Source organism: Dipteris shenzhenensis, chromosome 31 (genome assembly GCF_047967505.1).
Source record: "Dipteris shenzhenensis isolate YYH24624 ecotype China chromosome 31, Dip_SZ_1.0, whole genome shotgun sequence".
Classification (NCBI taxonomy): Eukaryota; Viridiplantae; Streptophyta; class Polypodiopsida; order Gleicheniales; family Dipteridaceae; genus Dipteris; species Dipteris shenzhenensis.
In genome coordinates, this window is record NC_141626.1 from 7,488,716 (window position 1) to 7,503,248 (window position 14,533).

General features: G+C 45.5%; 1 protein-coding gene across 1 annotated transcript; it reads left to right on the forward strand.

Moving 5' to 3' along the window:
• The first annotated feature begins 2,801 nt into the window (after positions 1-2,801).
• LOC147880974 (putative LRR receptor-like serine/threonine-protein kinase At2g16250) lies at positions 2,802-14,242 on the forward strand. Its single transcript, XM_087369982.1, has 4 exons — positions 2,802-5,803; positions 6,799-6,921; positions 13,225-13,247; positions 13,425-14,242. Exons 1-4 carry the CDS (start codon positions 3,813-3,815, stop codon positions 14,036-14,038), a joined length of 2,751 nt encoding a protein of 916 aa, XP_087226108.1. The 5' UTR covers positions 2,802-3,812; the 3' UTR covers positions 14,039-14,242.
• The last annotated feature ends 291 nt before the right edge of the window (positions 14,243-14,533 follow it).

The following is a 14,533-nucleotide window of genomic DNA, read 5'->3' on the forward strand; positions in this document are numbered from 1 at the left end:
GAAAAGGGCAAAGAGCATTTAGTTTGCAAGCTAAAGAAGAGTCTCTATGGTCTTAAGCAAGCGCCTAGAGAATGGTATCGGAAGTTTGATGCTTTCATTTGGTCCCAGGGTTTTAGAAGGAGTGAAATTGATCACTGCCTCTACACTAAAAGGGCTAAGGATAATAGCCTGATAATCTTGGCACTATATGTGGATGATATGCTATTGGCTAGCAAGAATACTTATGAGCTAGCTGCATTAAAGGCCAAGTTGCATGAGGCCTTTGATATGAAGGATTTGGGACTTGCAGGTCATATTCTTGGTATGCGCATCACGCGTGATCGGAGTAAGGAACTCCTTTGGCTTTCACAAAAAGAGTATGTTACAAAAGTATTGCAGCGTTTCAATATGGAGGGGGGGAAGGCAGTGAGTACTCCATTGCCTCCATATGTGAAACTGAGTCATACAGATAGTCCCAAATCAGATGAGGAAAGGGCCATGATGGCCAAGGTTCCTTATGCATCAGCAGTTGGGAGTCTTATGTATGCTATGATAGCTACTAGACCAGACATTGCATTTGCAGTGGGAGTTGTTAGCCGGTATATGGCTAATCCAGGAAAGAGGCATTGGGAGGCAGTTAAGTGCATCATGAGGTACATGAAGGGTACCAAGGAGATGTGCATCTGCTTTGGTAGAGGAGACATGCGTGTACTTGGGTACACAGATTCAGACTATGCAGGGCATGTGGATAGTAGGAGATCCACTTCTGGTTATGTGTTCATCTTTGCAGGTGGTGCAGTGTCGTGGATGTCTCGCGCACAGAAGTGCATTGCTTTGTCTACCACAAAGGCTGAGTATGTTGCAGCCACAGAGGGTTGCAAGGAGGCTATATGGCTTGATCGGCTAGTGGGAGATTTGGGGATTCATACAGGTGTACCGACATTGCATAGTGATTCCATGAGTGCTATTCAGCTAGCACAGAATCCGGTCTTTCATGCAAAGACCAAACACATTGAGGTCAGGTATCATTTCATCAGGGAGGTACTTGAGGACAAGCGCATAGAGCTTGTCAAGGTTCATACAGATGATAACCCTGCAGATATGCTGACGAAGAGTCTACCTAGTCAGCGGTTTAAGTATTGTCGTGTATTGATGGGCATTGGATAGTATGCTCACTGGTTGTTCTCCCTTAAAGGCACATTGTCCTTTAAGTGGGAGGTTGTGGGGGTTAAAGGTCACTGTGCCTTTACCCCGGTTATGTACAATACTCAAACACATATATAAATGAATGAAAAAGAAGATTAGAGTGGTTCTGCACCCACTAAAACTTGTGTGGCTCTCTGTTTCTCTCTCTCCCTCTTCTGTTCTTGCTTCCATTGAGAGCACTCTCACAAGATATAACCATCTTTCCATGAGCAGATCGGGCATGACTACGAAGACCAGAAGAAACATCCATCAATGGACCAGTATGTGGAGAAGAGATCCCTGTCACAAAGAAACAAAGTTATAACTTATAGTGACTGCTATGAAACTAAAGGAAAAGTTCAAAGATGAACCCAAAAACTGCAAACCTCTGCATGTAGAGGTAGCCTCATCACCATACTTATCAAAATCTTTAGCACAAGTATTCACGAGTTCTGCAAATGAGAAATAACCTACAACCAGTGTAAGCCCACAAATCGGATGAACGATGAAGCAACAAAGAAGTAGAAAGTTCAAATGGAAGATTAAGAAAATATTTGACTTAGAAGACAAAACGGCAACAGAACGAAGCCTTCCTGAACGCGGGGCTTTCGATTTCAATGGAGTGATTCGAAGACGCCATTGACGATGGGCGAACAACAACAAAAGACGAGAGCAGAAGAACGGAGGAATCAAACAACACAACAACAAATAATGCAAGTGCAGAGGTCTAGGAAGAGATACCTTTTTAAAGAATCCAGCTGCATGCGTCCACAGCAAGGAAGCCACCAACCTTCTTTCCCAAATGAAGGCAGCCGATGAAGGCAACACATAGCACCAAATCACAACAACACGCCTGCTTCCCAAATGAAGGCAGTCGATGAAGGCAACACATAGCACCAAATCACAACACGCCTGCATCATCAAATCACTAGCAGTGCAACTCTGAATCGGGGCAGCAATTGAAGAGACTGGATGCAAACATGCGCCAAAATCACAGCAAGAAAGGCCCATCTCTCCTCTATCAACGTCGAAAGAGCACCACACCAATCACAACAGATTTACGTCCACCAACACAACAAACTACGGTCCCATTTTGCAGGTAGGACGGTGGCTACTGGCAGTGGTATATGTGCATTGTAGGACAGAAGATGGAGGCTCGCATGCAAGAGAAACTCAATATAATCTACTGAGCTTGCATGTGGGAGGAGTTGCGTATGGGCCGCTGAGACGTATGGAGAATTTGTGGTTTTCTTGGGCTTGCCATGCAAATGGGTGGCACGGGAACATGCAAGCAAAAAAACACCAGGGCACCATGCAAATGGGTAGCGCGGGAACACGGCAGGAGCCAATCACAAAAAATATAAAAACATAATTTGACACGAAAATTACAACGAAATTTCCCCCCAAAATGATAGTTATAGATTATAGATTACCGAAAGGCAGGCCAAAAATAAAAATTCAAAATGGAGAAGAAGGGAATGTGTTAATATTGAAGAAGGTAAAGGTAGGTGTACTCATCAAAGCAAACGCTAAGCCCTCACGTAAACTCCATGATACCTACTATTACTGCTACTATGCATATATAAACTTTGCACGGTTCTAGGCTTGTGGATTGCATTCAATGCCTGCTGCCCAAATTCAATGCCATCTTCCCTACCTCGCTCTCTCTCTCCCGCCTCCACAGTCCTGCTCTGGACGACACACAGACGTAGAACATGGGGGATCAAGGAGTCCATACTCAAGGCACGTTGATGTACCACTTCAACTTCGTGGAGTTGTTGCAAGCTATACTTACGTCTCTCCACTTCGTAGTTGATCTCCATATCTTGAGAGGTAGCAATCACACTTGAAAGCTTAGCGAGGAAGGGTGCTCCCAGCATGCCCCGCAGAGCATTGCTGCAGCAGCACGCAAGTGCGGAAGGCTGGTGGGATAAATACCAACATCGAGCTCACAGCAGAGTGCGGGACGCAGGCCTGGAAATCTAGCAACATCGAGTAGCATCGGCGCCAATCTTCTGGCTCCCACTGTACAGCAAACGTAGACATACAATATACACTTCATGCAAGCGTTCCACGACATGACAGAATTCTGGGAGAGATCACTTTGCAAGTATGCTGCCCTGGAGGAGCGGGGAGGATTAGTCACGGGGATCACTCACTGTCTTCTGGAGCCGTTGAGAGGAGTAGAGCATGCGTGAGTGTAAGACAGGAGAGAAAGAGTGCGGGAGGGATGTAATCGCGAAGAGGGGCTGATTGGGAGCTCGCAAGAGCTCACTCGTTGCATGAGGAAATCTCAGATATTGCCGTTACTTGGAACGGCACCTCCATACCTCTGCACACAAGCGGGTGCGTATCTTGTTCGCAGTCAGATTTTTAATGCAATGTCGGCGAATTTCAGGCTGCAAGCTCAAAAGCTCCACAGAGGAGACTTGTGGCTTTTCATCTGAAGCTGAAGGAGGGCAAGGCGTGGCAACGGGCCACCAGGTATGGATGGTCATCTCGGTGCTTGCGGTGAGAATTCTCAGAGAGCAACTGGTGGGCAACTGCCAATAGATTGCGAGGAGGCTCCTATGCACGATTCAGCAGCAGCAGCAGGAGGATAAGAGTGCAAGGTCGTAGCTGTAGAGGAAGAAGACGACGAAAGGTGGATGTCTGGGAACTCGACAATGCAGGATATGGGATGGGCAACGCTGCTCCTGCGGTTGTTGCTGACGGCCCTCGCTGTCCTGATACTCTCCTCATCATCTTTTCAGGCTCAGCCTATCGCCCACTTCTTCAATCCCACCAGTCTCAACCATTCGCAGGCAGCTGCCTTGCTTCAGCTGCGCACAGACCTCGGCATTCGCAGCCGCTACTGGCCCCGAGATGCTGATCCTTGCCTTGCATGGACTGGCGTCCAGTGCGAGAAGGGGCACGTCACTGGCATTCAGCTTTCGGGGCTCAGACGAACCGTGAAGCGAGCCTCAAAGCCCTCCTTTGCGCTGGATGCCCTCCGAGCTCTTCCATTCTTACGCACTCTCAACGCGTCGGGATTTCCCTTGCCCGGGCAATTACCTGATTGGCTTGGTCTTCTCCAGAAACTTGAACTTCTAGACTTCACTGCTACCTTCTTAAACGGTCCAATCCCATCATCTTTTGGACAATTGTCCAACCTACAGGTCTTTATCCTGGCGCAGAACAATATCACTGGAGGAATTCCTTCCAGACTAGCTGATCTTAGCAATCTAACCGTTCTGGATTTATCCTCGAATGGAATAACCGGAGAAATACCTATCATTGTGGGTCAACTTCAAAACCTCAAGACATTGAATCTCTCTGCTAATCATCTGAACGGACAAATTCCATCAGGTTTGGGAGGCCTTACACAGCTGCAAGGATTGGATCTGGCCAACAATCACCTTAACGGATCTATTCCCGGAGCATTGGGAAACCTTTCTTATCTAAGGGTCCTGCACCTTGGGTATAATGTTCTTTCTGGCTGGATTCCGCCTGAGTTGGGAAACTTGACATCTTTAAACGATTTGATTTTGTCCTATAACTCATTGTCAGGCTCTATACCTGTTCAAATGACCTTTTGCACAGGACTTGAGGTGCTCTTACTGAATCATAATCTGTTGACAGGAAAACTTCCACCCCTTGGGTCTCTTCGGAATTTATCAAGCCTAAATCTGTCCTCTAACAATTTGACAGGAATCTTGCCAGAGGAGCTGTCTAGTCTGTCCCAGATGAAAGTGTTTTCTGTGTCTCATAACTCATTCTATGGCCCCCTTCCAACTCAGATAAAAAACCTCTTTAGCGTGAACGGGTTCGATTTTTCGTACAATTTCTTCAGTGGCAAGATATCTGGCCTTGTTCACAGTGGGGCTTTGATACAGGAAAACTGTTTCTCAGAAGCCTTGAATCAGCGCCCATACGACATCTGCATGGAATTTTATTCTAAGAGAGGACTCGCTTTCCAAGGGACAGCTGCTTTTCCTCCTTCCCAAAACTGGCACCCAGCAGTTGAAGGTGCTCTTATGAGTAGCAAACCGTTGGCTGCTCTACTAGGTGGAGTTTTTGGTGGCCTAGGGTTGGTGCTCATCATCGTTCTGCTTGTATTTCTTGCAAAGAAGCACTTATTTATGGAATCATATGGGTCAGAAATTACGATTTCAGGAAAACTAAATTCTCATTATATTGCCAACATGACCTCACTCTGCCTTGGAGAAAAGTTTTCATACGCACAAGTAAGGCGAGCAACAGATGAGTTCAATGCCTCAAATCTACTCAAAGCTGGACACTCTGGAGACTTGTACACGGGACTGCTAGGAGGAGTACCTGTTGTAGTCAAGAAAATAGAACTTAACGATTCAAAAAGGGATGCATTTCCCACTGAAATGGATTTGTTTGAGAAGGCCTCTCACACAAGATTAGTTCCACTCTTGGGCCACTGCTTGGAACTGGAAGAGCAAAAGTTCCTTATATACAAATACATGCCAAATGGTGATCTTGCACATGCATTGCAGGGAAAAGCGAGTGCAAGCCCCAATGAAGACGCTTTGCAGTCATTAGATTGGATAACACGGTTGAAAATTGCAATAGGAGCTGCTGAGGGTTTGATGTATTTACATCACGAATGCTGTCCTCCTATTGTTCACAGGTATTTTGGTGGAAATTCTTTGTCATAGTAGCTAGTCCCTGCTATGCGTGATGGAGTTTATGGTTTTCAATCTTATGAGTGACTATAGTGAGATTGAAACTGCACTATGTTGTGTTTTTAGAGGATGAGTTTGGGAATGTTCCTGGATTCATGTAGGTATATGACTTTAAAACCAGACTACACAGTCTGTTAATTAGCTTGCCATTCTATTAGATCTGCCCCAATAGTAGCTGCACTCTTTTATTTAATAGGCTTTTTTAGAACAAGCTCAAGCACTTACCTGCGTTGCAGATCAAACTCTTCTGCAGACCAATGTCAACATAGGCACTTTGGTAGATGAGTAGACCTGCAAAGACAGGTTTTTACTTTCTCTATGAATTGCATTTATCTCGTTGGATCCACTATTTCTTTAGCATGCAACCTATGCTAGGAATCACCCTATTATCTTCAAAAAATAGTGGTGCTCATCATACCTCCTATCATAGTTCTTGTGTGTGCAAGTTTTTCTCAGTAAAACATTGAGAGCACCTTTAGCAAGGCATACAGCGACATGCATCTTCTGTGGCTGACCCTGCGTTCATTAAGTATAGGTAATTGTTCTTCATTAAGTATAGGTAATTGTTCTATCTGCCCCAGTGACGGTATGTGACCTAGGCACAACATTGTGCATCGTGACCTTTTTAAAGCAGAGGATGCAAAGTTTTCTCAGTTAAGCTCATCAGCTTACATGCCATTGTTGGAAAAATGTCATCATTCCGGTGTGCCACCAGCATGCTCTCCACCAGTGTAGGAACATTTTCACGTGGGGCTTGCTTCTGACTGATATTGCCATACCACAAACTTGCACATATTTTCTCCAAGGTTCTGCAGGTCCGCTAAGCATATATATTCTGGATTACCTTCTCTTTGTTTGTTTGGATCAAGAATGCAGTTTTTTAAACTTGGAAATCAACTAATTTGCAAAATTGTCCTTGTTCATTTCTGCAATTCTACAGGGACGTTCAAGCAAGCAGCATACTTCTTGACGATAAGTTTGAGGTGAGATTGGGAAGCTTGAGCAAAGCTTGCATAGCTGAAGGAGAGGCACATCATGGAGTAATGGCATGCCTATTTCGCAGGTCAACTTAAATTCGTGTCTTCTGCTTGCATATCCTCTTTGTGATTATAATATGCTGAGTAATTCTAGTCTCTCTTCTGCACCCACTCACATACACTGATGACCTCCATAGGAAGTACTGATTTTGCTGCTAATCATCTATATGCGAGAATCTTGTTTAAATGAGAAGGTACTTGTGCTCAGAGGGGAGCTAGCCTGTATGTGTGCGTTTGTGTGCGCACACACCCACACCCACACCCACACCCACACCCACACCCACATGGACACGGATACATACACACACATACACCTACACCTACACCTACACATCTTTGTTATCTCCAATGCCATGAATCTATTAGTTTCAAGAAGAGGGACAAAGATAGAAGCATATGCTTTGGTTTGGGGTTTCAAGGATTCTGAAGTATCTTGGCCATGTATAAACCAAAATTAGAGGGAAGGGGGGGGCAGGGGGAGGGGAGTGATGTCTGATTGGTCATTGGTGTGACCCCTATCATAGTTCCTCCTCATTGACAAGGGAGCCTCCCGTGGCCTCAATTCCCTCTATGATGCGTGATGTGTGCAACATATTAATGGATAGATGCTTGAAAGGATTTCAAGGCAATGGCATGTGCCATCTCTGCCCTTGTGCTCTAGCCTAGGGCCTATGGGCCTATGGGAAATCCTCCATGTGCCGTCAACTAAAAGAAATATGATATCTATGGACTTGGGCTAAATCAAAGTAATTTGTAGAGGAGAGTGATCGGAACCATTGTTGTAGCTAAGGCCTCTCGTTGAAGGTCCTATGGGAAATCCTCCATGTGCCAACAATGAAAGACATATGATATCTATGGACTTGGGCTAAATCAAAGTTGTGTTCAGAATTTGCAGAGGAGAGCGATGGAACCTGTTGTTGTCTGTCTAGGGCAGCCAATGTGCGTGGTATGAGAGAAAAAAGGGCACAAGATTTGGCTAAGGAGCTTCCTCTGGCTTGAACCCCTCCATTGGCCCCAATTTATCTTGCGAAATGGGCATATCTCCCACAACTACATCCTAGGTCGGATTGTTGCAAAGACTAATAAGTTTAGCTAATCAACCCAAATCTTACCCTTTCTTGGGGCATCTCCAGGAATACATCCATTGCATGCAATTGATGCTGGAAGTGAGGCTTTGGTCGAAGTATCCTCTGTCCAAGAAATTGAAGGACTTTAGAAGATTACGGTAGCCCTCACTAGGGAACCCTTGCTCGAGACAATTGACCTCCTAGGTTGGGGGATCCGATCACCCCTTGGAGTACCCAATCCCTCCACCTAGTTTCTGGAATTACTGCGTCAATCCTGGTGATGTAGTTGTTGGAAATTAAGAGGTCATCTCCCCGTCTGTGAGCCTGTATATGGGGATGAACCTGGGTTCTGAGAGATGGCCACATGGGCAGTATTATGGCTGCCATGGGGGAAGGGATCAGACAAAGAAAAGAGACATACCTGGAGACAAGATGGAGCTGATGGACAGAGCAGATGGCGAGTCCTTGTGGCATGGATCTGGCCTGGAGGAGGCAAATCTGGTGCAGCACAGCATTGTCAGGAATACCAGGGTGAAAGGCGCTTGCATGGAGAGGTATGTGGGCAGGCTGAGAGCCTGCAAGGCCTTGGATAGAGCGCAACAGGGCTGGGTTATCCCGGGGTAAAGGCACCTATGTGGCGGGGGTCTGGGGTTAGGTGTATGGCCTGCAACAGGGCCTGCAGGTGGTGCAATCATGGTGGGGAGTGCAGGTCGGCTACTGGAAGAGGCAACAACTCGTTAGAAATGGGGTATGACAGCTAGAAATTTGACCAATGAGCATAGGGTGCATGGAGAGCTAACTAGATGCTCAAAATGGTGTATGAAGCCACTGTTCAAAAGGACATCCCATCATATATCAACTCCATAACCAACTAATCATATATCTTAAAACCAACCATTGCCACATGTAGATAGGTGCATGATTAGTGAATAAAGCAAGGCATAGCTTGTGCTTTCTACCAAGCTCTAGATCTCAAAATTTTACTCTATGTTTCTTTGAGTCTTAAAGTTCTATGCTATTGCATTTGCTCGTTAAGGCTAGATGTCACACAGATCTTATTAATATCCATCTCTTTAGTAAATCATCCCTCTCATGGTAGGAGGAATTTGACAGAATCGCCTCTGAAGCTATTGAAGCATCCCTCATGGCCTCGAGATGATTATTCAATCCTTTAAAAGACATGTTTTACCAAAAGGTAGCTATCGAGAAAAATTCAAAACACCAAGACCTAAGGTTTGAGACATTTTAAAGAGAGAGAGAGAGAGAGAGAGAGAGAGAGAGAGAGCATGCACCTATGTGTGTGTGTGTGTGCGCGTGCGAGCATGGGGCTGCTTGGAGCTAGCCAACCAGGCCTGGTTTATTGCAGGCCAAGTGGGCTGGCCCCACATGGAAAGGAGGGCTGAATGCCCTGTTTTTTAGGACTGCCAGGTTGGTGGGGGAGGCAATGAAGCCAACCAGCAGTCGGCCCATTTAGGGCTGCTGGGTCGGTTCTACGCGAGGGGCCTTGGGCCCTATAAAAGGAGGCCTTTGTGCCTCAGTTATTCATCCAGCAGATCAGCCACTTGGTGAGCAGAAAGAAGCAGCAGAAGACTTCTTCTTGGGCCTACATGCAGGAGGAGAAGAAGGGTAGCTCAGGACGGGTTGGAACCTAGGCTGTCTTCCAGTGTAGCAAGGTGCTGAGATCCTTTGGGCACAGAGTCTACATAGAGATCTAAAGGTGCTAGGCATTTAGTAGGAGAACCTTATGGTACTGTACCTTGTCCAGTTCGTGGGAAACATAAAGTGTTGCTTCTATATTTGTTTCTGAGCACAGTCTATTTGCTAGTCTGCACATACACATGAATGTTCTGAAGTATACACATGGTTATGAAGCTTGATTCCATAGTGAAACACTTTCGCATGTAATTTCTGAACTATCCATCAGTCTTATGCTGCGGTATACCCTCTCTCGGGATTTCATTTGCTAACATGGTATCAGAGCCCTGACAAAAGTTCTCAAGAAGTGGGGCTTGAAGGCAATGACCTTACTAAAGGACGACCTTAATTCATTGCTCGAACGAATTAGATTTGGTGTCTCAAGGATTGTACCCATTGCCCAAACGGGAGGCTTAGGTTCAGGTAGACGCTTGAAGGACTGTACCCAGGTGGGAGGCTCAGGTTCAGACAGGTGTACGAGACTCTAAACCCTTTTCCTCTTTCAGTTCATTATCATGGCGAATATTTGGTGAGACAGGAAAGCTCGACGGGACCAACTACCCGTTGTGGAAAATGAATTTCCGGAGCCACTTGGTGTTGAGGAAGCTGTGGGGACAGAGCTGATACCTCAGGCTACTCCAGACACATCAACCTCAATAGCGGTGCTAATGCTAGTAAACCCTATCTTAGTGAGAGCATGGCACTGGTTGGAGCCAGCCAACTAGGCTTGCAAGCCAAGTGGCTGGGCCCCACATGGAAAACAGGGCTGACTGCGCTGTTTTTTAGGATCCCCAGGTCGGTGGGGGAGGCAATGAAGCTGAGTAGCAGTCGACCCATTTAGGGCTGCTGGGTCGGTTCTATGTGAGGGGCCTTGGGCCCTATAACAGGAGGCCTTTTGTGCTTCAGTTATTCATCTAGCAGATCAGCCACCAAGTGAGCAGAAAGGAGCAGTAGAAGACTTCTTCTTGGGCCAGGGAGGAGGAGGAGAAGGGTCAGAGGAGGTGCTGACTTAGCTCAGGAGAGGTTGGGACCTAGGTTGTCTTCTAGGGCAGCAAGGTGCTGAGATCCTTTGGACAGAGAGTCTACATACGCTCAGTGGAGCATGCGGGCTCAAAGATCTAGAGGTGCTAGGCATTTAGTAGGAGAACCTTTTGGTATTGTATCTTGTGCGAACTGCGGATGGACGGAAATGTAAAGTGTTGCTTCTATATTTGTTTCTGAGCACAGTCTATTTGCTAGTGTGCACATACACATGGATGTTGTGAAGTACACACACTTGATGAAGCATTGATCCCATAGTGAAACACTTTCACGTGTAATTCTTTTGCTAACTATCAGTCTTCCGTTGCGCGATACCCTCTGTGTGAGAGTTCCATTCTCTAACAGTAGTGATTAGCTCCTCTCAAGCATGAGAGGTTATTGAGCCTTTCATCTAGGTTTAGCCACTAGAGTCTTGCTCCAAGAGCATAGGGATCTGATTACTCACTATGCCATGGTACCTATCCAATGTGTTTACATGGCCCTAACGTCGCCCTTTGTACCTCGGACCAACATGTGTGGTCGCTGCTCAATTTCCTGCTTGTTCAAAGGCCTTGTATGAGATAAGCCTGGGCAAAACTGTCTCCATACCCTCAAGCGACTTTGAATCATAGGCAAAGAGTTATATGTCGTGGGGTTTTGCAAGAAATATCCCTCTATGTGATGAGTGTATTTGGACATCCTATCTCAGTCATGTTAACATTTATCCCCCTCCCTTTTGAAATCGTCCATGTCCTCATGGACCCCATTTGCGCTCTCTTTCAAGACCCTGTTTTTGTGAAGTCACTTTTTGTTAATGTCCTTGCTACCGCCCATTCTCGGTCTCGCTGAGTCAGACTTACATCGTGTTGGTGCTTCTAGGTGTCTTGTTTTTTCTTTGGAGGCCGCACTCCTCAAAGCCTGCAGCTCCTTTGTGCCGACTACCTCATTTCGTGCTTGTGGTGGGTTCATGATGACGAATTGGGTACATTCAATGCCATGGAAGTGTGCACTTCATGTGGTTTCGTGTTTCGTGTGTGCATATGGTATAATTGTTTCCGTCATGCAATGCATACATTGAGAGGTTTTGATCCTTGGCTCCTCTTCCTCTCTGCCCCATGTGTAGACCATTCGTTGGGTGCTTCAGCCTTGCCCTACAGCTTGCTGTAAACAGAGATTAAATACAAGATTAACCTTTCTCCACCAACGTCATGGGAGTGGTTAGAGACTTGGAATGTGAAGAGGAGGTTAGGGGTTCAAGTTCGGGCTATTGCATTGCAGTTGGTCATATTTTTGTTTTGCCTTCTTCATCCGACATGTGTCACTTTGTTGTTTTGCCGTGATCTCCGCTGTTCCTCTTGGCTTCATGGGCGGTTGGGTGGTGCCACTCTATTCCTTCGTATAGAGCGCTCGTCCTTCTACATTATTTTCTTCGCTGTTCTACTCGTCCATGAGCCTTCCATGCCCTGCACTTTTACATTGCTCTGTCTGGGTGCCGCAGCCTTTGTTTCATTTTCTTGGAGCTCGTTTTTATGTGTGAGAGCATATGTTTATACACCCACTGTTGGGCGTTGATGACGTCAGTGGGGATGTCATAGTAGCTAGTCCCTACTATGCGTGATGGAGTTTATGGTTTTCAACCTTATGAGTGACTATCATGAGATTGAAACTGCACTATGTTGTGTTTTTAGAGGATGAGTTTGGGCTTGTTCCTGTACTGATCTAGGTATATGCTCAAAAGGAATTCATACCCTGGGATATTCACCTCTTGATGTTGTCTACCATTGTAGTAACACAGGCACTCGTCCACAATGCCCTCCATTTCATCATTGCCGTTGCTTTACTTCACTAGAGTGTCCCAATGCTTTTGATGTATTAACAGCTATGTCCGTATGGTCAATGAGCTATGACCTCTAGGTCAACAAGTCAAAGACGTTGTTATATGCTATGGCCGGGGAGTAGGACACATGCTTACAATTTTTCTGATGGGGACAGTTTGGAAGATTTGATTAATGAGCATATGGCATTGTGGTTAGGAGGCAAAAAAGCTAACTGGAAACTGGGTGGTCATGTGGTCTTGACTTTGGGGGGAGGTTGTCTAGGCATCGAAAACATCACTGTTTAGAGCTGGAATTTTCTGATGGCATCGCAGCAGTGCTAATGATCCATACTCGTCTGATGTTGAGGGAGGCAATATCAGCGCTAAGGCACATCTCATGTAAGAGTGAAAAAGACCCAAGGAGAGTGAGCCACTCAAAATCTCAAATGAATAGTAGTGGACACCCTTACTCTTGGCTTGCAGTATGCCAGACAGCAAAATGCCTCTAAAATCTACCCCCTAGTTGAAGGAAATGTCATATCTAATATGGGAGGCTATATACTTCGCCTGTCTCCACCGGAAAATTACTAAGAAATGTTGGACTCCTGAGGGAGCAAGAGTTGTGTGGAATGAGGTGTGTGAAATGCAATCTACTCTTTTTTTCATCTTTGTCAGGAACTGTGTTTGGGGATACTTCTAAATCTAATGTTTTCGTTTTTTTTTTCTTGCAGAACGCCAGACCAGGCCGATCCAGGTGAGTAGAAATTCACATATCAATTTACAACCATCTTTACTAGATACAAATGTGTGCTCTCCTTCGTCTCATATTCACAGGAGTGTTTGTTTGAACCCGTCTAAAAATGTAAATTTACGTTTCATGCATTAGTTATGTTTGTATCTTTTAAAGTCAAGGTGATGATTGTGGCTGCAGGTGCTCCGGTGCCAACATGTTCTTATGATGTCTACTGTTTTGGGAAAGTGCTATTGGAGCTTGTAACTGGAAAAATAGGCACTAGTAGTTCCAGTGATACTTCTGCAGATGCATGGCTAGAGTGGGCATTACCACTGATCAACATCTACGATAAAGAATCCATGAGCAAAGTAGTAGATTCCTCCCTTATTCTTGATGAAGATCTACTCGAAGAGGTGTGGGCCATGGCAATTGTAGCAAAGTCCTGCCTCAATCCAAAGCCTTCTAAGAGGCCGTTGATGAGATACATCTTGAAAGCTCTTGAAAATCCCCTAAAGGTTGTGAGGGACGATACATTGAATGGGTCGTTAAGGTCGAGAAATTCTTCGCACAGTTCATGGAATACGGCATTCTTTGGCAGTTGGCGTCACAATCTCTCTGAAACGATCATCTTTCCAGGGTCACTAAGAGAGGAGCATGTGTATAAAGGTGCATCAAAGCAGCCAGAGAATGGAGGCTCTCAAGGTAGTGTACGTAGTGAACTCTCGAGAAGGAGAGCTGGGTCGAACGAGATATTCCCTGAACCATTAGACCACTCTTTGGGTCTCGACCCAAACATCAGCCAACAAGTTTAGTCTTGATTCATGTTTCAAATTAGGAGAGCTCCAGATCTTACAATGGGGAAGTCTTGCAACAATTGTGAATTCAGTACGGCTTCACTGAGTATCGGGAACGTGGGTGCATGGTCTTTTCCTACCGAAGTTGAGGGTTGTTTTTGTATTTTGTAAAAGTATATGCTTTTTAAGAACAAAATTGGTATCGGAGACTTGTTCACTCATTGAATTCATATTTCGTGTACCAATCCTTCACCATAAATATTGATACCAGACTTTACAGCTCAAGTAATTGTCAGGAACGTTTTCTCGCTTGCCCTGGAGCTCTGGTCATGTTGCCATGGGAAGTTCTCTGTTCCAAACACATTTTTACAGCTCAAAAAGTCTGCGATGGCCAGATTCTTTGTAGGCCTTTCGAGCAGTAAAACGAAGCAAAACGATCCATGTTCTAACGAACAAAAAATGGCAAATCACAGGGGAAAGGGGGTAAATGCAATGCCTAGAAAGCAGCAAACT

Excerpts from the sequence above, each read along its gene's own strand:
- LOC147880974 (XM_087369982.1), top strand. The coding sequence starts at position 3,813 with ATGTCTGGGAACTCGACAATGCAGGATATGGGATGGGCAACGCTGCTC. Across the intron at positions 6,922-13,224 it reads ATGGCATGCCTATTTCGCAG|AACGCCAGACCAGGCCGATC; the intron begins GTCAACTTAAAT and ends TTTTTCTTGCAG. Across the intron at positions 13,248-13,424 it reads GCCAGACCAGGCCGATCCAG|GTGCTCCGGTGCCAACATGT; the intron begins GTGAGTAGAAAT and ends TTGTGGCTGCAG.